The sequence below is a fragment of the Chenopodium album genome, chromosome 23 (assembly GCF_948465745.1).
Source record: "Chenopodium album chromosome 23, dcCheAlbu1.1, whole genome shotgun sequence".
Lineage (NCBI taxonomy): Eukaryota > Viridiplantae > Streptophyta > Magnoliopsida > Caryophyllales > Amaranthaceae > Chenopodium > Chenopodium album.
The window spans coordinates 7,908,919-7,932,997 of NC_137856.1; the positions used below are offsets into that span (position 1 = coordinate 7,908,919).

Below are 24,079 nucleotides of genomic sequence, written 5' to 3' on the forward strand. Positions count from 1 at the left end.
TAATTTTGGTCATGGATTTTTATATAAAATGTAATTTTTGGGATTATCTAGCTCACTTGGTATTAGTTGACATATGCCTAATAAATGACAAAGTCATATCATATGTCTTTGCAACTTGTGGTCATCATTATGCCTAATAAAAGCATCATCATTTACATCATCAGATTCATCTCTCCTAACTTCTTCATTTACATCATAATTTACAAGTTCATATCATACATTATGCCCAAGATTTTATCGTAGTATGGCTTTAAGTTCCTCCCATTTTGTAAATTTCGTTATCTATATAATATCTTATTAATCTAATCTTCTTTACATTATAAAGAGTCACTAGTAAAATTACATTATATTAATCTAACCTTATGATATTTTCGTCTATTACCTCATCATTAAAATCTAGATTCACTAGTAAAAGTAGAAAAATTACTTAATATCATTTTTTTTATCCACCTAAATCAACCTTTTCATATATTACATAACCATGAACAACATTACATCATCCTTAAGTTATAAACTACTAATATCCATGACTACCAACATTACTAACATTATAAACTACTTAAGTTCATATTTTTAGATCCAAAAAACTCCCAAAATAGAACTTATGCATTAGACATCACTTGGTTAGGATAGGCTATATACGACTTACTATACTATCATAGATACCAAAAAGTTACAAATTTGAACACCATCAGTCCATCACCTCCTTCCTTGAAAACCATCACCTTCTACATTGAACTTGATCAGTCATAGAAATCTGGGTTAAATGCGATGTGGTCTCCTCTTTTAAACCCTTCCGGTTCAATGTGAGCCCACACAACTGCACCATCTACGAGTCCCTCTTCTGCAATTGTTTTTTGGTCGTTCAGGTCTTCTCCATTGTACCACAATCGTACACGCTGCTCGTCAACATTGTGCTTGAGTCCCCATCTGACATATACGTCTTTCACTTTAGTCCCATTTTTCATCACAAACCGATTGGTTTCACGGCCACCCGAGGAAACAGTACATATGGTGATGTACTTCTCATTCTGGGTTGGAACGTTATTTGGGGGTTCAACTGCTAGAGGATTCCCGTGCTTCAACAGAGAAATAAAATATAAGACTAGAGCATATTTAAAGTTTAATCGTTAGACATAAAACACAAGACATGAAATGTAAACGCTTGCACCGCTTACCTTATCATAGGCTAGCACAATTTCACGCCTGTACATCCCAACTTGGAAAGGAGTTTCATCAGGGCCGAGCAGACGATCCCTCCAGTACAAACGCAAGTCCTTAGGCCTCACACCAACTTGTTTGGCGTACTCATAGTAAATGCTGTGGAAACGGTTGTCCACACTCATCACCATTCCTTGGCCACCATCATCGACATGACCTCCCTTGATTAGTAAATCACACTTTAATGTTGGTGGCTGTGCTTGTATCACCACATCTTCATTAGGTTCGTCTGTCAAGTCTAGTGAATCGTCAGAATCACTAGCCCACGGATCATCATCATCCATGGGTACGCTTTTTTGTAGATGAATATGAGGTGAAGTTGATGAATATGAGTTGTAGTAGAAGGGGAAAAAAATGAAGAGGTAATGTTGTGAAAAGTACTTCAACTCACCTATATTTATACTAGAGGAGGATACTAGTGGAGAGTGAGGGAGTTACGGTTAACATTAGAGTTTTTTTTAGAGTTTTTTAGTTTTTCAATGGTTGGTGGGGAGGTCAATTAATACTATCATTAACATTCAACCTTCTATAGTGTTCTAGAACAATGACCATAAAAAGTAGATAAGTGGCGTGTCAGTATTAATGGGCGACTTAACATTTAAAGTTTAAAACAAATACTAGTTGTAGACACCCATTTGTGTCTCCCCAAAACCAAACCCAGTGATGAATGCCTTGTGCGTCGTGTTATAATCGAATTAGTTGAAAGTGATTCGAAAGTCAAGTGTCGCGGTTTAGTTTTAATTAATTTCTTTTCTCTCTGTTTTTGAAAATGGCTTTATTTATTTGAAAACGTCCATTTCAGTTTATTTTGGTCCATGATAAGGGTCCAATAATAGTGTAGTTGGATGGAGTTTTAAAAGACCTTTCCAACGATATATTATAAGCCCAATTCCGATGAATAATGAGGAAGTTATGGCCAAAATACTAAACTGGGCCCGGAGTTCTATTTTAATACGGCCCAATGATCTAGAGGAGGGCCCAATGTTAATTATTATTCCTAAAGCTATTAGGATTAATTATAGTTTTCTAGAAGTTTCTAGAAAGTTCTTCTTAGTTCTAATATTGATATGATTAATAATTAATTATCTTTAAAGGTTTTTATCTGGAATAAAATATTATTTTATTATCTTAAAAACATATTTCATCTTCTGTACGGATTCCGTAGATCAAGTTGATTAAAGATCGGATTCCGTGTAAAGATAAAAACGCGCTTATACAGGCTGTCGCCAGACGACAAGTCTGTCGCCGCACGACAGACCCTGTCGCCTCGCGACAGACATTGTCGCGTCGCGACAGAGTCCAGTCTTGGCGACAGCGTGGAGTTTTATTCCTTATCAAATTCCGTGTTTTTCCGGATTATTTTCATTATAAATAGTGTCCGGATTCCCTGTTTTCAGAATCATCAATTATCTACAATCATCAATTCTCTCTTTTCTCTCTTGAGCACTTTATGCTTTCTTTCTCTCTTTTCTAGTTTTACAATATTCCGCATACATTAGACTTAGAGTCATCTAGCCAAGTTCGAAGTTGCCTTCACCCTAGACGTGCAAGGTTGATAATTTCTGAGGGTTTGGTCCAAATCTAGTCTAAACTTTATTTAATTTGATTTTAATTTAATTCTTTAATTGTTCTTTATTATTTTCATTGAAGTTTACTAACTTGTGTATTTTGTTATTAGAAAGAAGTACGAGGCTTCAAAGTATGTAATCTTATTACTCTCTTTCAATGTAGAAAGCATGTTTATTATTGTTTAATTCCTAGTATCATGTTAGGATGTTATTTTATGCTTTCTAGAATCATGTTTAGGATGTCTTTACTCTTTCTAATATCATGTTAGTACCATGTTAGGTTTAAAGCTTCGATCTTTATTGCATAGTGACATGCTAGGATTTGTTATTAATCTTGTTAGTATCATGCCTAGGATCTTGCTATTATTATCAAGCTTTAGTATGCCTTATCATGCTATGATCATTATTATTTAATATTGTTTATCCTTATGTTGCTTGATATATTATATTTTGTTATTGCTTGATCACGCCTTTTATGCAGGTTTAAAGGGAATTTGTACTTGAAATCACGCTTAATAAGATAATTAATAATTTGGTTTAGGCTAATGTGATTTTAACTCAAGTGATCGCCAATAATAGTCTTATTTGTGCATTAATACTCAACCAACATAGATAAACAGGATAGGTTTAATATAATGTTTGTATGTTATTCGAAAAGCGCGCATGGATACGAGCAGAACAAAGTAGAGGCCTATTTTATAGGGCGGGTCCTTTCTTTTGTAGATTGGATTCGTACGCTCATCCCCGGACCCTGTTTGGTTCAAGACCTTATGGAGTATTTGACGGTCCTTTGGATTGTCTTTTGGGTACAAGTTCCTTAAAACTTGTTGGCGACTCGTTTTAGCTCTTTGTCTTTCCCTTTGGAACGCCACCGTACTTTAGTGTATGATCACAGTGGGGTTCAAGTTTGGGGTTATCATAATGCTTGAAATATTCCCTACACTAGTATAATTTGGTTACGCGTATTAGACAATTTTAAATCGTAAAAGTACCCTTTGTCACATAATCTATATTTTAAGACTATTCTTAAACCTTGTCATATAACAATCGTAAAACTACTTACATATAACAATTTTAGTTAAATCATATTTATTAAAGAGTACTATCAGTAGATTGAATTAGATTGAATTAGCTAGTGCAAAACATGCATCGGGACAAATTTACCGAATAAAAACTTAATGTAGAGGAAAACAAGATACAACATATAAAACTTAAATTAGGAGAAAACACTAATTCACTCCTAATTACCACTCCTCATCACTGTCATAGTTCTTGTACTCATCAGATTCACGTTCGGAATCCGAGCTACCCCATCCACGATCTAACAACTTCATCGCCAAATTTTCAAAAGCATCTTGAACATTCTCAATATAAGCTTGGGGGTAATCAATTACTCTTATAGGTAAATTACTTAAAATTCCATTTGCAATTGTCGGGTCTATATTATTCAAATTGCACATGTAGAGTATGAATTCTTTATACTCCTGCTCATTTTGGTTGAACAACTTGCAAAAGTCTTCATCCCCAAAACGTACCTGTAGACACCTAAAAATGTCTCCCCAAAACGAAACCCGATGATGAACAACCTTTCACCGCCATTATAGATCGGGTTCAGTATTTAATCCCGAGAGTGCTTAAAAATCATATTTAATTAAATTCGTATTTCTGAATAGTCCATGGATCAGTCTTGGTGTTTAGTAAAAAGCATAGTTTTAATTCCAGCCCAAAACCTTTTTTATTATGTATTTTTGGCCCATAGCTTTTATTTATTTCTTTTTAATTATTTTAGCCCATTTTTAATAAATCTGAAAATGGCCCGAAATTATCAATCGGCATTTAAAAGCCGAATGAAATTAGGGTTAAAAATGAATTTAGACGGAAAAATGACAAAAAACTGTCCCGCGCCACGGCAGGAATTCCCGCGTCACGGGATTCTCTCCCGTCTGACGGTAGGAAATCCCGTGTCACGGGAAACCTGATGTGACACGGGTACAGTTCATGTCTTTTCTGTGTAAACCCTAACGCTTTTTCTTCCCCCGTTTGTTTAAAAGTATCCCGCGTCACTCAAAAGGGCACCGTGTCACGGGATTCTCTCCCGTCTGACGGTGGAGTTTACCGTGTCACGGTACAGTTTGCCGTGTCACGGGAAACTGTTTAGGGTTTCTGTCATTTTAGGGTTCCGTGTGTTCCCTCAACACTTTTTTCCTATAAATAACCCCTCCTTTCTGATGTACGGGGCATCAAATAATCTCTCATTTTCTCTTCTATGCTCTAGCCTAAACACTAGCCTACCCTTCTCTCTTTCAAAATACCTTCCTTAAGCACTCTAAGGAGTCCATACAATACCCGAAGTTCTACACTTAAACCAAGGCGTGAAAGGTAGAATTAACTGAGGGTTTGGACCAAATCAACTCAACCTTTTATTTAATTTAATTTCCATTTGATTTATTTTTATTGAAGTTACTAACAGTTTATTCATGATGTAGCAATTTCAAGAAATCGCGGAAAGTGAGTAATTAATCACTTAATTACTCTTATTATTATTTCTTGTTGCTATTATCATGATTAGGATTATTATTATTTGATTTGACTAACACTACTATTGTTGAATTGCTTCCAATATTAATGTTTGTTCTATTATTATTTATGATCACCATATTGCATGTTTAAAGGGAATATGTAATTGAAAATCACGCCTAATAAGATAATTTGGACAACCGGTTTAGGTTCCTTTTTAATCTTGTTGTTTAATTGAAGTGATCACTAATAATTAGAATTACGTGTTGCATTAATATTAAACCAATTTAGCATAATAATAGTTTGGAGCGAATTTGAATTTTGTTTGTATGCCTTTGAGATCACAGGAATGCTTTTCAATATAAGAATCGAGTAGAGGCCAATACGGGCGAATGTGACTCCATGACTCACTTCGTACCATCATCCCCGATCCTCCTTTCGTGGTTCCGAACCATATGGAGTTAGTAATCTCATGGATTATGAATGGGGTGTAACCTTCACGGGTCAATCGTTGTTGCCTATCGTTGTCCCTTTTCGTGGTTGCCTTTTATGATCTGTGAACGGTTTACAAGTTCCTTAAAAACTTGTTGGCGGCTCCCTACTTTCCTTGTCCCTAATTGTGTCCCTAATCGTATATGTCAATTCCCACTTCCTATGAGTGCCAAGCATATTCACATCATGCTTTTTACGTAGGCGCACTTCAAACGACGCCTACAGTACCCAATTCACAATCCCCTTTGGTTTTTTTTTTCTCCTCTTCTCCATCATCAACCTGCTTCTGTTCTCCATCTCCTTGTTCATCTCCTTCTGCTTTCCCTTTTGCAACATTCAAGTGCAATGTTGAAAATTCCCTCCTAAAAGTCACTAAAGCCCAAGCACTAACACCGTATCTTCCTTGTAGATCGTCTAATTCACTTTCCCATTCTTCAAGGCTCTTGAACATATGTAGAAATGCAGACAAGTACCTAAATCTATGCTCAAGATAGTAACATTTATAAACATAGTATTTCAACGCAGATAATTGAATAGAAAAGCTAATAGCGTACAAATCAAGCATGTAAAATAACATACAATATGACTCTTTGCGAAATTTAAGGGGGTTTTTAATTTTAAAGGGTTTCAAAAAAGGATACTCGGGGTGAAATTGAATGTCGGACACATTATTTCCACTCCGAGCAATCACAGCAAGTTGGTGACTAAACATGAGACTTCTATTTCTGTCCTTTAAAGCAAGATATCCCATTTCCGCTTGTATAACTTCAGGTCCGTTTTTAATTCTTTCGGTTATTTGGTCTAGTTCCGGTTCGGGATTTGATTTTGGCCGTGAAGAAGGAGGTGAGTAAAAAAGAAAGGTGCATTTTTTAAGGGGATTATCAATTGTGGTTGAAGAAGATTGAATGGGGTAGTCCATTATGGAGGAATTCGAGTGAGTGGGTAGGTTCGTTTGAGGGGATTTTATAGTGTACTGTCCATTGTTGTGGGTGGGGTGTTCAATTAAAAGTTAGAGTTTCGTTTTGCCGCCAAACTGAAAAACAGGCTTTTTCTTAGCAGGGAACTTCAATTTTTTTTAAAAAAACACCCAACTTTTTAAAGCGGGGAATTTAGTGTTGATATATTTTGTCTTTATTTTATGGTCTTAAATGACAGTATAATTATAGTTATTACCAACTTAAATTAAATACTTGATTACATACTTTAATCAAAAGGGCTTTTAGATTGTTCGATCATATGTGACAGTTTAAATATATCTAATGATAACAAAAATTTGTCCATTGACTAAATACATAAATCACCTTAAAAATAAAACTTTTATTTAGTGTAGTGGACATATATAAATACATAAATGACAACATATTATTCATCATAAAACATACAAAATTCATAAAACATACAAAATTCATTAAGTACTTAATAAGAAAGGCCATACAACACAAAAAGCACATCAACAAACTTTATTCGATTACATAGGTGTTCTAAACTGCTACTAATTGGTAACCGAAGTTGACATACATAAAGCCGTGTAATACTTTGCCCACATAGCCGATCATCACAACAAGTGAACTCTACTACTTTGTTGTTTCTTACATAAATTGGACAGCAAAAGCATAAGGGGTGTTGTAATCGTATTTGACAAACACACCTTGGCCTGGAAAAAGTTTCATTGCCTTATACATTGCACGCGGACCATTAGTAATTTTCGCCATCACAATCTTGAGCTCCCCTTTAACGTTACATTTCACGACATGAAGCTCGGCATCCCAACTCTTATTCTTGTAGGTCATAGTGATTAGGTTCATTTCAGCCAAACCGACAAAATTCTCTCTTGCAAATTTCACAGGAACATTCTGCAAATATACAAAACGAGTATTGGCCAAAAATAAACTTATTTCAACTAAAGTTGTATTTAGTTTACGTTGTTCAGAAGTGTATTTACCATCACACCCCCATCAATGTAAGCCCTTGTGAGCGTGACACCGAATGAATTCTGGCCAGCTTCGTTCATCAACCTGGTCAACCTCCTCCGGGTTGTTTGTTTCCTTAGCTCAAATTGCACTGCCTGAGTCCTCCAAACACTGTTGTTGCCGGGATTCGGATTTGGAATTTCATCATAGCCAGTGATGTCAACACCGCCTCTAAAGATACGGCAAAAAAACTTACCATTAAAACCATAATACAGTGAGACCCGGTCATCATTCTGGATGTCATTGTCGCTAACAAAATCTTTCCAACCGCGCTCGAGGAAAGGAATCATATTGGACTCATCATGTTCTACAAACATTAGGAAAACTTCCCACGATTGGGTTGTGTCTAGACCCCTATGAACACGTGCGATACAGCCCATATCGGTCAACAAGCCTCGAAACTGATTAGGAACCCTCTGTTGAGCAAACATATTGAATTGATCACTTTTGGAAACTATGTAAATAAACCAATATGCCATTTAAATAAAGATTAACGTTAAGAAAAATGTTGGCATAGATTAAGAAAAATGGATAAAAAATGTTTAATACCACACGTTCATTGTTGTTGTCAACGTACTCTACGTCGAAGTTAGGCAAGGAATTATAAACCTGCATGCAATATTATAAAACACAATTTATAATAAACCAATATATGAATAAGTTAAGGAAAATCATAGGAACACAATATAAACATAATCAAATACTACGTATAAGGAGGAATACTATCACCTCAGCCATGTTACGAATTATAATAGGGGGGCGTTTGGTTCACAAAGTGGTATGGGGTTGGAATCAGGAATAGGGTTAAGGTGGTATCGGGTTGGAACTTGATACTTAATACCATGTGTTTGGTGTAATTCTGGAATGGAATATCTCACTATTCTCTCCTTTTATTTGATACCTAAGGGAATGGAATGAGCCAAACCCACCTCCCCCCCAAGGTTTCTAAACCCCATACCTCATGGGTTTGAGGTATGGGTTTGAAATTCATATTTTTGTCAACCAAACATATGGTATGGGTTTTAGTCATTCTAAACTCATACCTCATACCTATATTTCGTGAACCAAACGCCCCCTAAGTTGAATTGGTAAGGCTAATAATTGCATAAATAATAAACATATACATATATATATATATATATATATATATATATATATATATATATATATATATATATATATATATATATATATATATAGCAACGGATGACAGGATAATAAACAGGAGATGTCACTTAAAACATTATCACCGTGTTGTTTATTTTAAAATAATGTAGAAAAATAATCACTAATTTACAACATATGATTATATGATTCAGTAAAATGACAATATAACTATAATACTAAATACTTTTATATTTCACACATGTTAAATATCTGTTTGAATGATAGTATAAATATAAGAATATTTGTAAAATATCTTTCAAATGACAGTAGTTGTTGTTGTCAAGAATCTCCTGAAAGACAAATTAAAATCACATAGTCCTTAAATGACAGATTAAGTAAAGTGTATGACAAATTGTATGATGCAAATGACTTGTAAATAATTTTTATTATAATTTACGTTTAAAATAATAATTCTTTGAGAAAAAAATCTTTCTTTTTCATTGTGTTGTCTTGTCGCTGCGTTTTGGTCAGTTAAGATTCGTGTGTGTCATCCTCGCGTATAGCATGTTCCCCGTATTGAGGGCGGAACACATTTCATTGAAAACAGTATTTTTTTTGAAAGGAATGATAGTATAAATATTGCTTATGACAGTATAAATATTGCATATAACAGTATAAATATTGCTTATGAGTAAATATGAAATGCGTGTTGAAAGTTGTACCAACGCGTCTTTTTAGAGAATCATTTCCATGCCAAGTCACTTCGTCACGTCAGATGTCATAAGCTGATTGTTTAATTGTCATTTACGAGGCAGGAAGTACCAATATATTGTAAGAACACATTATGTTTTGGTGGAAACTTAATTGATAGCAAATATGACAGTAATATAATGTACCAATTCAATAGTAGTCATGATTCAAACTATAGGAGGGTTGTTCGACCTCAAAATGACTTTATGGTTTACCAGTAATAACATTTTTAGATGAATTACTCAACCTTAGGTAATGATTTCCATAAGAACTAAACCCTTAATTAGGATAGAAACGGAACTCAATTAAATATTTTAAACCACGACAATTCGTTAAGTCCATGTTGTAGTCTTCTAGTATGTGTGATATTACGATCTTATGTAAACTTTATTCTTTGACTAAAGCTATTAATGTTATGCCGTTTCAAAATTTATTGAATACAACAATAAATGTATCTTACTGTTGAATTCACCCGCATGACAAGTTATTATATTGTTATCATCTCCTATTTTGTGTCTTTATGTAATTGTTTGAAGTATCTAACTAGTAAATTATGGTTGCAAATACTTTCGTTTCATAAAAATGTACCTAGTGTCTTTAATTTTGTATTACGTAGTAGTGTTTGTAGTAAGCTCTTTAATGTTTTATGGTTTTATTTGTTGAATTAAATATTTTTATAGTCATTTGTTAAAAAATTATGTCATTTTTCATATTTCAACCTATTGATTGGTCTTTTCACATTTTTTTAAAAAAAACAACACTTTTTTTGCCGTTTTTACATGTGATTATTTTGTCATTTTGATAACTTTGTTTTTTGTAATTGTATTACGTAGTAGTGCTTGTAGTAAGTTCTTTATTGTTTTATCTTTTTATTTGTTGAATTAAATACTATAATAGTCTTTTCTTAAAAAAATAATGTCATTTTTTATATTTCAACCTCTTGATTGGTCTTTTCACATTTTAAAAAAAAACAACACTTTTTTTGCTGCTTTTACATGTGATTATTTTGTCATTTTGATAACTTTAGCCATCATAGTTGGATTTTATGGCATTAAAACGTTTTAAGGAATAATAGTTTTAAAATGGGGTAAGACTAGTGTACGTAGTTTACCATCAGTAATACTATCAACACTAACTAAATTGACTAGTTTTAATACTATAAATACTGCCACACGTTGTCCATATATATTCTCACTTTGCAACATAACAATTGACATTCCCCTCTTCTTCTTGCCTTTACCTCTTAGCCTTCTAACCACTAATGGCAAATCGCTACTCTCTCAAAAAGCCAAGGTATCCTAGTGGGTGTAAACCACAAGATGCACCATCTGAGTTGATTTTGATGGTACCAAACACAACAAAAAAGAGTGAGATGGATTTCAATGGGTTTGTATATGGTATCCTTAAAAAGGAACCGTATGGAGTTCAATTTCTCGACGATGACGACATACGGGCTTTGATAAGGAACCCGGAGGCACCTTGGCCTGACTGTTATGATCCTCTACAAATGATAACAGAGGATGGTACGATGCGACCAGCTCACCTACCGAACTACTACGATATGTACGGTATTATTGATCCTTCCTTTAGGTTGAATGATAAGCTTGCATGTTTCGATTACTCTGAATTGAACACTGTATCAAAGGTTGTTCCAACCTTCTTAGTCAATGTGGTTGATCCACTGCCTGTTTTGGACCTCAATTGTCCTATTTATCGTTTGTCTCAACCAACCCTAACCGAAGCCAAAATAGGTTGTAGAACTGATTCCCTTGCTGTTTATCATGTGCATGGCCTTTTCACCACGATTGATTTTGCTATTGTAACTAGCCACCTAATTCCAGAAGCTCCTGCTTCTCGCTATTATGGCCTAAGACTTACTCCCACCGTTGAACCAAATACCCAAAGCTTGCCAATAGGAACACCTATTGTAGTGTGGAATGTCCGTGATGTATGTAGACCATCATTTGTTGAAAATTTTCAAACCGTAGTTGCTAAGCACAATCCCGGACTTATAATACTCCTTGAGACTCGTGCTACCCTTCGGAATTGGACCCGATTTTATGCTAAAATTCTGAAAACAAACTACCAAGAGGCTTGTCTGCCTGGTCTTGGTTCCGCAGGGGGTGTCATTGTCTTATGGGATGCTTGTCAAGTTGATTGTGAAACTATGTTCAACTCTGGAGGCACATGCGAGTTGCTCGGGGTAGGATCTCTGAAAGTGAGTCTCAAACCCAGCTTTAAATTGTACTCATAATATCAATTTGATAGTTGATTAGGAGTATTTTATTTGTACATCACCATAACTAATACATTTTTTTGATGTATGATGTATATAATGTAGGTTAAGGGGCAAGGTGAAGATGGAGCTGGGACATCTACGGGTGCGAATGGCGAATGAGGGTCCTGGTCGGAGACTACTGCCATGTTATGAAGCTGCTGCCATGTCATTGTTGTTATTATGTTGGGTTGTTTAACTTTAAGTCTTGGTTATGAACTATGTTTTTATTTGTCATTTGTAATATTTTTTATGTTGCGGATTTCCATAAACTCCAGTTTCCGAACAATTATGTTTGTATTACTATGTTTGTATTCCTAAGTGGAGTAGTATGTTCTACTACACACAATGTTATATCATATCCAACTTAGCCCGGGGAATGCAACCGAATCATAATTCCAAAGCTAAAGTGGTCAAGTATTATTTATTTTAATGTTAATTATATTTCGTTTAATAAAGTGAAACGTCTAATGAATATTAATATTCACAATAATGCAAACACAAGGCCTTTTCCTAATTTCAACAAGGTTAGGAATTTGATATACACAAATAAACATACTATTAGGAATTGGACCGAATCAAGATTATAGGCCCAAATTGTAGATCATTGTCCATTTCAACAAGGTTAGTCAAGTAGGGCCAAAGTCAAATGGGCCAACATGGTAAAATGGAGTTCCATTGATCAAGTTTTTGGCCCAGAGTCATTGGAGTTTGATAACCTTGGGCCGAGGCCCATATACCGGCTTGGCCGATTTGCAGCCGCGTGGCATCAACCTGGTAACTGTATTCTACACTATGAATTGCTTTAACCATTATGAATTGCTTTAACCATATATCGATTTTCAATAAGTTAGCTTGAAGTCTCGAGAGAAAACAACTTCAATTGTAGAAGCGTGTCGTTCTTTTGGTTTACATCTTGCAACTATAACTAATGTCAAAGAATGTAAATCACTTCATTCAATGGTAGACAAATATCCAGTCGCCTAACTTCACAAACAATTAAATCTGCCATCACATTGCTTAAGCAAGTGATATTATCTCAACCTGCCATTATCATATACTACAGTACTCAATCAGAGAACAAATAATGGAGTACAACCAAATGAATTGAGATATACAACTTAGTTAACCCCATTGTACACCATTTCTAACAATAAAATCATCCTGGAGCATCACCCCATCATTGCAACACTGCTCTGAAAGATCACCACACTCAAAGGCTACGCCATCTTGTCCGAGAAAAAACTGGTTCCCCACGGTATCTTCACTACACTGATCAAGTTCATGAAATGAAAATGCATCATTAGGTTCAAAAATGGAAAACACTTAATCGTACATGCATAAGAAACCATCAACGTTGTAATTCAAAACACATGGAGTACACCATGGAAACATGGAAGAAAACAAATATATATAATTAAATAAACGGAAATTTCACCATATACCACTGAGTTTAAGCATAATTCACCGTATACCACTAAAAACTTTCTAATACACCATATACCACTCAGTTACTGTATATTAACACAAAATGCCCTTTTTGCTAACTGCCGTTAGTCTGCCGTTTGGGGGATTTTCCAAATTCACCATATACCATTAATTTATAAGTAATTTTACCATATACCATGTAGTTTAAGGTTAATTCACAGTATACCATTTTTTATAACGGTAACTTTTTTTGAAAAAAAATAGCCGTTGCACATTGATAACGGCTACTTTGTTTATATAAAAGCTTGGCGTGAGGGATTCTTGTTTCAAGTCACTCTTCTAAACACATTTGCAAAGATGTCCACACACTCGAGATCATCGTCGTCCGGTTTTGATTCTTCGTTCGTAAGAGTGCCTAACAAAGCGTGTTGTTGTGTTAGGAAGTTTGCAATACGGAGTTCGGAATCGGCAAAAAATCCGCAACGGTTGTACTATAAGTGTGATGTGTGTGACACATTTAGATGGTGCAAGGGCAATGTCGAGCAAAATGTCCAATCGGGTTATGAAAATCAAAGTAGGGGAGGGATATACACCCAATACTATGGAGATGACAGCTTGTTGAAGCAAGAGTTGAAGGACCTCAAGCGAAGAGTAGTAAGGCAGCAAAAGATAGTTGATCTAGCAATAAAAATAGGAGTACTTATGTTTTTGATTATTGTATTTGTAGCCTTGAAATGATTAATGTAAACAAAGTGCATTAGTTATATGTAGCCTTGAAATGATTATTGTAATCAAAGTGCATTATCGTTCCAAAAAATTTTGGCCACATAATTGTGCATTTACACTTAAGGTCAAATAGTAATCCATAAAAAACAACCAAGTACTTAACAGTTTGTTGAGCAAAAAACCAGAGACAGAAAATTATCCCCCAAAAAAGTTGACACATCATGCATGGCAGCTTCAAGGTTGCTGACTGTCAGCCTTTCTCTTCCTCCCCCTTCCTTTGGCTTGCTGTGAAGAGGTTGCTGCATCTTGTGCCTTTTTTGCGGCTTCCTTCCTTGCCTTACAGGTTAAGGCATTGTGTCCCAATTCCTTGCAAACACTGCATTTGTTGTTCTTGTGCCTCTTTCCTTTCCTTGCTTCATGAGGGGCTCTTCTTCTCTGCTTAGCTGGTCTGCCTGCAGTTCTTTTGACAGTTGGTGGTAAGATTGCAGGTACATCAAATGTAGGCCAATGAGTAGGATCAGCCATAGGATGGATATGGTCTCCATAAGTCATCTTATATGCAGCCCCCTTGTAATATGGTGACACAAAATCTGTTGGCTGTAGTCTCTGGCTGTAGATGACCCTAAGACCATGCCTGCATGGTATCCCTGATCCCTGCCATTTCCCACACCCACATGTCATATTCTGGAGTGTGACAGGGAACTTGACATGGCCATCCCTGACTTCAAACTCTCTCCCACCAGCTGCTGTTACATGGCACAACCTTGACTCTTCACTTCTTGTCTCCAAAACCCCTTTAGCATGGTCTGTCAGCTCATTAGGGTCCATGTCAATTGCTTTGTCAAACCTGGAACCCATTCTTTTCATGCACCAATTCCTGACAGCTGGTTCAGTTTTTGAAAAAAAAAAAAAAAACAAACACAGCACAAACATCAGTAGAAGAAATAAAGTACTAACTGAATTCATGAAATAAAGTGTCAGCTAATACCTTCCAGTAAAGTCAACACAGGCATGTCTCTGTTATCCTTTGTAACTGAGTTGAATGACTCAACAAAGTTTGTTGTGTTATGATCACAACAAACAACTCTGTCAAACTTGTGCCTAGTCCATTGTTCTTCAATAGTTGTCAGGTACTCAAATGCTGCTGCATCATACTTCTTTATCTTTGACATTGCTTTGTCATACACATACTCATTATAGGCATTGGCTGCAATCCAAAATAGCTTATGGAACTCTGTCCCACTCCACCGAGCAGTCTTGCAATTTGAGTACAGATGCTGACAGCAAACTCTCCTTGTTGCCCTTGGGAACACTTCAAAAAGGGCTGGTTCAACTCCCTTCAGGGAAGATTAAACACTTGGTTAGTGGTCATTCACAAAAGAGAAGCAAAGTTGAATTATAAAAAAAAAAGCAAGACACTAACCCTCATTCTGTCACTTATAAAAGTCCAGTCTTCCTTCTGGCAACCATTCTGGGCAAATAAGTGCCTTAGATTTCTGAAGAAATAAGACCAGCTGTCTATGCTCTCTGTATCCACCAATCCATAAGCTATTACAAAAATTTCATTGTAACCATCAATGCCTACTGCAGTGAGCATAATTCCTTTGTAGTACCCACTTAGATGTGCACCATCTATCCCTATAATGGGTCTGCAACCACTCAAGAAACCTCTCACCTGAGCTGCAAAAGAGAAGAAACATGCCTTGAATTTGGTACCAGCAACCCCATTGTCAGTTCATGTGATCAGAGCATATGAGCCAGGATTTGTGGCTTTAATCATCTCTGCATATTTTGGTAAAATTGCATAAGACTCTGCAAAACCACCATGAATTTGCTCCCTGGCTAAACACTTCACTTTATAAAACAATCTCAGCTTCACTTGGATCCTAAACCTTTCCAAGCACATTCTTTGTAATGATTCAACTGGAGTCTCTGGGTTTGCCTCTAAGTCTTGCCTCAACTGTCTACAGAGCCATGCAGAAGAGACCATGGGGTTCTCTTCTAGCCTCCCACAAGTTCTTTGTTCACCTTCTAGCTTCTTAATTGCCCAGCTCACCTTATCAACAAGAACTTCTGCATGAATCCTCCAATTGCAGTCACTGATCAGACACCTAGCTGTGTATCTGTGATTATCAGCATAGTCAACTGACACTGCAAAGCCTTCTTGTATGCAAAAATCTCTGAATACCTCATGAAATTGTGTTTTGTTTTCAAAGATTAACCAAGGTTCTAGCTGAATTGACCCAAATGGTAAGTTAGCCCAAACCTTGCCATTTCTGTACATCTTGTCCAGAGCATGAGATCCATCTAGGTAATCTTCAAATGTCTTCTCTGGTATGTTATCAGCTAGGTCATCCTCTTCCACAATGTAGTCATCATCAAGGTTCAAGTCCATCTCCATATCACCCTCATCTTCAGAAAATTCATAGTCATCATCATCACTATCATCAGAGGGCCATGGATCAGACTGACTGTCAGTTTCTTGAACAGGCATAGGATTTTTGCTCCTAGTATGGATTTCCCTCCCTCCTCTTTTGTTTTTCCCAACCTCAACACCATACTTCTTTGCTGTGCTTCTAGGCACCCTCCATTCAGCTGGTTTAACCCTTGTTTGTTCTTTAGGCTTTCCTGCAGAACTAGAAGCACCCCTAGTTTGGGTTGGTTGCCTTGATGCAGTTGTATTTGGTTGAGGTGGTGATGGTGGGGGTGGTGTAGGTTGCCTGGGTGAGGGTGGGGGAGGTGGTGTAGGTTGCCTGGGTGGGGGTGGTGTAGGTTGCCTGGGTGGGGGTGGTGATTTATGCATGTGTGGGTTATTTGGGGAAGCATGGTGTGTTGGTGTTGGTGGTGGAGAAGGGTGCTCTTGAGAAACATTTGGTGGTGGAGATGGAGGGTGAGTTGGTTGAGTAGATCGTGAAGGTTGGGTTTTTTTCTTCCTTGGAGTTACTTTTTTCCTTCTAGGATTTTTTTTGGGTGGTGATGGTGTCTTATTTTTTTCATTTGAGGGTTGACATGGTTCATTTTGTGAAGGTTGAGGCTGAGAATCTCCTGGAAATGACTCATCAGCTGCTGTAGTGTGGAATACCCTCACATATTCAAGCACATCATCTTCTGCATTCACAACAGGGACCTCTACAGCAACAGTATATGGTCCTTGAGCATTAAGCTCCTCCTCAACTTCTTCAGCCTCTGCATTTCTCCTTCTCTCTTCCTCCTTCTGCCTAATTTGGTCAGCCCTAATCTTCAAAGTTCTAGCCCAACTAGCTTCTGCAGACTGAAATACAGCAGATGGGTTTTGTGTCTCTTCTATGAACACTTCTATTTCATCCTTCCCTTCATTCCACTCCCACATTTTCAACATTGCCCCATCATCCACTAACTCTAGCTTACGATTAGTTCTAGGTTTACTCACAAACAAAGTGAAGAACTTAGGGAGGAAAACATTCTGCTTCACTGAATCCTCAAACATATACTCAAATAACTCCATCAAATTCGTCTTATCAGTATCATCTACCCTAACATCAAAACTACCACCTGGCGAACGAACTAACAGCCAAAGTGCACTCATCCTATTCATGAATAATACACAACAAAAATTAACAACACACACCAAACAATTTGCATAAAACACATCATACTTAACAACACACTCCAAAAAAATCGCATGCAACACATCATTCGCACATAATAACATAACAACCACACTCACATAATCAATGTCTAACAAACCCTAACCCTAACTCAATTTCGCAAAAAAACAGCAAAATCAGGCCTCGAAAAACAAATTGAAAAGGATAATTTTACCTTCAGAAAGCTTGATCGAGCCCAGGTGCGAATTACGACCAAAATTTAGTCAAGAACAGCTTCCTCTCTCTCAAAATTCACCAAGTTCATTCTTTTTACAATCACAAGCCCCAAATTGAAATCCTACTGGCAACGTCGACCTTGGATCGATGAAAGTTTGAAGCTTTTTGATTGATTTTGGGGTTCGATTTTAATATAGAAGAACAGAGAGACGCTTCAACAGAAAGGGGAAATGGGGGGTCAATTTTTTCAAACAACAAAAATTATGTTTAGGGGAGTCAACCCTATCAATGGCGCCAGTTAGATGAATAAGGGCATAATGGTAAAGTCCCCCAAACGGCAGACTAACGGCAGTTAGCAAAAAGGGCATTTTGTGTTAATATACAGTAACTGAGTGGTATATGGTGTATTAGAAAGTTTTTAGTGGTATACGGTGAATTATGCTTAAACTCAGTGGTATATGGTGAAATTTCCGTTAAATAAAATACATCAAATTTATAAATAACATATACTTGAACAGCAAACACAAGGAATTCTTTCTCGTGAGGCTAAGCGAAACTCTTGAACCATACGTCAGAACCATACCTGCAAACTTTGACTTAAGCTGTGATCAAAGTCAATCTGCCTTGCCACACCGGTATCAATCATCTCGTGATCGTCACAAGATGCATCTTCCTGCTTTTTTTTGGCTCGCTCCTTTCGCCGTTGTTTCTCTGCAAATTTCTTTCTTTTTTCCTCCTTTTGACGACAAACTTCCTCGTACGTCGTCATAAACCTTGTAGCCCTGACACAACCAGGCCCCCGGTTTGTTGGCGGATCCTTGATGCCCCCATCAACTGGTAGCTCTAAACTCACTCCTGCATGATCATCTTCACCACTGTTGGCTAAGTGTGCACCTACAACAATACTCCTGCCAACAGAGGAAGGAGTACATAATTGAGGTGCCTTGTTTACACCATGTGGCGTGCTGTTAGTCATGGCCTCACCAACACTGCTCATAGGCGGAGCTGGTTTCACTACCTTCTTAATCTGCATTTCTAAATGTTGAAGCCCATCAAGAACCAGTTTCAATGCCTCATCATTCTCACTTGCAAGACATGAGATTGGCTCAAATGCAACCATCATTTTATCATACCTAAGCACTTCCTCGGTCTTAGACAGGTCATGGTACGCGACTTGTACTCTAGTATGCTTGCGGTAAATATCTTTCCGCCATCTATCCAGAGTGTATTTCTTCGGAACATCAGGGATTTGTTGGGACTCAAGGGCATTAATACAGTGCCTGCAAAGAATACCATTGCACTGAAACAACCTGCATTCACATTCAACTTCTTGTGTTTTGCTGTTGTATAATACTCGGTAGACTCGCCACCGATTAATCGGTTTCTCCTTCTTGTCAATGTCACTGTAAATATACACTCTGTCTTTGATAAGTTGCTCATACAACCCCTCTTCAATCTCCTTGATGCTGCTGCAATTACAGTACATCAACCTCTTACACTCCCGCTGCACCTCCACGAATTTCGCATCCGTATACACATTCCTAAATGTCTCTTCTATCTTAAAATCAGTAAGTAGGGTACGAAGATACATCGCAGAATTCCCATCAGCCAACCGTTCTGCATCAATGCGGTGTTCCATAGCCCTAATATATCTCTCAGCAAAGTCACATAGACCAGTGTGCTTATCAAAAAACTCATCGAAAAAATTATGGATGCTCTCCGACCTATGAGTGGTCTTCATTCCAGCCCAAAACATGTGCTTCATTGCTGCCGGAATCCACATCTCCCTCTCCGAATACAAAACAGCCAACCACAAGTTACTCTCTAACTTATGCGTAGCTATAAACTCCGTCCACCTCAATTCGAACTCTTGCATACTTAAACTATCGTAAATGATATTCTTCAGCTCATCTTTGAACTCAGAATACCCTTTACACTTGCCTAACTTGCTGCCAAATTTTTCAGTGATATGCCAGATGCACCATCTATGCCGTGTCTGTGGCATAACCTCCTTTAACGCCTTGTGCATGGCTGGATCTTGATCAGTCAAGATAGCCATCGGAGGGGTCCCCCCTACAGCAGCAATCCAAGTAGAAAACACCCACCTAACATGTAGTACACAACAAAACAAAAGAAGAATCTCTGTCAAAATTTACAACCATCATACAAGCTAAGTAAAGGAACACCAGCATTTGACTTGAATAGGATATTATAAAAGGGAAATGTTTTGAAACTGTGATTTAGGTCCTTTTATTGAGAAAATGATGCAATAATTCTATAATACTAGAACTACAGGGGTTATAGATGTAATAGTTTCTGTGCTCCATTGTAAATAATAAGATGAAAAGTAGGAGATTCATTTAACCCTATATCAAACTATATCAAAACAAACTCTGATTTGATTCAATTTAAACCTACATCAAATATGCTCTATGGTTTATGAAACTTTGTTATACAATTTTGATAGTCAAAGTGTGGTGGATGATGCAATCTCATCTGTCATTCTATGGTCAGTGTCATGAATTAGTAAATGAAGAATCATCTAAAAAATATGAAAACAGAAACGATATGAATAATCATCTTTTGGGGTGTGGTTCTGTCTTCTATAGTATTATTATATTATCTCTATCTCAATAATGATGCTGAAAGGAAACACAGTTACGAAATGCAAAATTAAAACAAAGTAAGAGATCACCTAACTTGAAGGTTTCAGTGTTTTCACGGGAAATTAGAGCACAACCAAGCAAGATAGTCTGACCGTGATGATTAACACCAACAAAATTTGCAAAGGGCAAATCATATTTATTCAACAGAAATGTCGTATCAAAACAAACAACATCCCCAAAATCTTCATAAGCAGCTCGGCTTCTAGCATCGAGCCACAAAACATCTTGAAGAACACCGTGCTTATCCAACCGCTGCATGTGAAAGAAATTCTTGTTGTTAGTCTGCATCATTTCAAAGTACTTCATCATCGCATTCGCATCACCATCTTTAAATTTCAGCTTCTTCTCCCTCGACCTTAAATTATGTAAATCCTTCTTAGTGAAACGCATATTCTGTAGGCCATTCCTCTCACTAGCCATAAGGTTATGCATAGTTGAAGTGCTAATCCCAACATCATCAGCAAATTTTAACCTTTTCCTAACATGCGGCATCCTCTCCAATTCTGCCATTCTATACTTTGGAACTAGCAACGCCTTTGACGGGGTTGGATTATGGTTCGTATGCTCCAACTCCACCTTCTTCAACTCCCATTTCCCATTCTCCAGCAAACCAGCATATACCTTCGCAAGACACCCACATTTTTTGCTCTTCTTCGTTGCTACGGGCTCCCCTTCTAACTCCCTTGCCAATCTTTTCCCGCCAACTTTCCTCCTAATATCTGGTTTACCGTAACAATCGCATTTCCACGTTGTTGCACGCTTAACCTTAACTCCTCCCACAACTTTATAGGCACTTTGTGCAAGCACAACCCCAAACCCTTGCTGCTTGCCATACGCATTGTAATACAAATCTGCTTCTTGCCAGGTATCGAAAATCATACCGACCTGAGGAGCTTCCACGGTTACACAGTCCATGTTCACCATAGACTTGCACTCCTTCTCATCTGGAGTGCAATATCCTCCATTTTCCCCACTCCCCTCCTCCTCTACATAATCCACAGCCATTTCAGCTTCATCTTCACCCACTTCCTCATCATCACCAATAAACAGCAACTCATCTTCCTCATCCACTCCTTTTTCACCCAACAAACAACCCTCAACTTCTCCTGACATTTACACCTATATTTCAAGGCAAATTAACACATACACAGGCATATTCCACAAATACAAGCAAGCATTTCCAAATAAACAGATAATTAACCAAATAAATTAGAAATCTAACTACACTAACTCACAAATCACATTATTCGATCGCTACCCAAAATCAGATCAATAACTACAACATAAAAATGAATTTCAAACATTATCCCAAACAAAAATACACATTTCTACAACAACATAACCAAACCAGTACAACAACAAACAAATTGGCAAGAGCACAAACAAATTGGCAAGAAAACACTAATATCAATTATGTAAGCTTCAAAACTTTTACAAAAAAAACAAACAAATTGGCAAGAAAACACTAATATAGCAACAATTTAGCAACAAACACTCATTTAATGGGACTAACAAATCAAAGATTCAACAACCTTAATCGACTGAGCCAATCATACAATCGCAGATTCACCACGCATACTCGAACAAAATTGACCCAAAAATCAGCTTCAGCTCAAGCAATCAATGTCTCCACTTCACCTTCAAACGCCAAAATTAGATTTGTAACCCTAAATGTCAAGAAAAAAAGTGCTTATCAAGATTAAAATTCCCCAAACAAATACCAACTCACGATTAAATTGATAAAACATACCTGATTTGGGAAGCTAGGAATTGTTCATCACAATTGAGGTCCGACGACAAGACTGAACAGGGAGAAGATTGCAAAAGAAGAAGACATTGATGAATGCGAGGAAGAGCGCAGAATGTGTTGAATTAGCCTTTCATTTCGTGATTATAGTCTTCAACGGAACACTGTTGATACAACGGAGTTGACAATACCCAAATACATTAACTTCGTATAAAGATACTACTTGAAATACATCCGGGCCCCACAAATGCATTAACTTCGTATTTTTTCCATGTGCTATTTACAGCACCGTGCTGGGAAGAGAATTAGCCAGAAACAGAGATCTGAAGAGAAATTTGGGAAAAAATAAAAAATGTATTCAGGCTTAGAAGTTAAGGGTGACATCGAAGAAGGAACCCTTTACCCAGGTTTAGGATATGGCGAAACTCAATTGCGTTGGGGTTTCATTCGCAAGGTTTACGGCATCCTTTCTGCTCAGCTCGTCTTGACTACTCTTGTTTCTCTTCTCACCGTCCTCTATCCTCCCATCAATGAAACTCTTCGTGGGAATTCTGCTGTTCTTCTCTTCTTCACTTTCATGCCCTTTGTCTGTAAGTCTTCTTTCTGGGGTTTCTTGTAAGATTTGATTGATTTTTTTTATTTGGGTGTTTTGATTTTGTGTTGTTTGTATGCTGATTTGTTGGATTTGATTATTAGTTTGATTTGGGTAATTTGATAATTAGTTTGATTTGGGATATTTGGTTATTAGTTTGAATTGGGTTATTTGATTATTAGTTTGATTTGGGTTATTTGATTATTAGTTTAAATTGGGTTATTTGATTGATTGTTGATTGAGTGGAAGGATTGGAATCTGTGATGAAATTGCTGTTAACGAAATTGTTGATTGTTTTAATTGGTGTTGAATTGGAGATGTAGAGATGAAATTGGGATTAGGTGGGTGTAGTGCAGTTTTTGAAATCTTTAAAATTTATGTTTGTCTTGGTAGATTTGATTAGGGATTTCAATAGGGAGTTAAATTTCATTATGATTATTGATTAAGGTGTGTATCAGGAAGAAAGAGGCGATAAGGGACAGACTCTTTGTATGTTAGATTTAGGAATTTTGTCTATCTAGACAGATTAGAATGTCAATACTCAATACTGTATAGGTATAATATCAGCATGGGTAGGGGTGGGTATCAGGAAGAAAGAGATGACCTGAAGTATGAGGCATTGGTTAATGAATTGGAAGACTTCATTAAAATGTTCGATGAATCCTTGAACCAGGAAGGTGAGAGGGCCATAAGGCTGGCAGTATGTCATAAAATAGAATGAGTATTTGGGCGCTGATTGAAACAGATTACTCATATTTCGCCAATCTTTAAAATAAAGTGAACTTTTTGTATGCTTCAATAACCTAACAACAGCTACTTGATAATCTGATATGGGAGGAGGTGGAAGTGCTATTTGAAACAGATTTTTTATATCCGTCCATTTTTCTTTTTCTACAAGTCCTTTTGGAGAGAGATGACCTACAGGTCAAGTTCTCTGATTCAAGGTCCACAGCTATGTTAGATCCCCTTTATTTGTCATAGTTACAAGGATGATATTCTTTATCTCAATTTTAGAGAAGAGGGTACTCGGTCTGCTTAAGCTATCTCATGTAGACAGGATTTTATAGCTTGCTCGTTTAACCAATAATCATCACTGAAGTATCCTTTTGAAACATAAAGATTAGTTGTTTAAGTAGAGTAACGGAAATACATACTTCTATGAAGCATGTTTTTTTGCTTATTGTTCAGGGAACACTAGAAGGTCTAGGACCGTAGAT

At 36.9% G+C, this 24,079-nt stretch overlaps 2 protein-coding genes across 2 annotated transcripts in view; one reads left to right on the forward strand and one right to left on the reverse strand.

The window, feature by feature from the left end:
• LOC145608041 (BI1-like protein) overlaps positions 1-24,079 on the forward strand; it is a 34,124-nt gene that overhangs the window by 8,550 nt on the left and 1,495 nt on the right. The window contains exon 2 of the mRNA XM_081663646.1: positions 22,582-22,860. Coding sequence (XP_081519772.1) covers positions 22,623-22,860 — 238 coding nt within the window. The 5' untranslated portion in view covers positions 22,582-22,622. The remainder of the gene's footprint in view (positions 1-22,581; positions 22,861-24,079) is intronic.
• LOC145606962 (uncharacterized) lies at positions 14,289-15,782 on the reverse strand. Its single transcript, XM_081662772.1, has 4 exons — positions 15,757-15,782; positions 15,478-15,703; positions 15,043-15,391; positions 14,289-14,938 (listed from the first exon to the last, which is right to left on the reverse strand). The coding sequence occupies exons 1-4, from the start codon at positions 15,780-15,782 to the stop codon at positions 14,289-14,291; spliced, it is 1,251 nt and encodes a 416-aa protein (XP_081518898.1).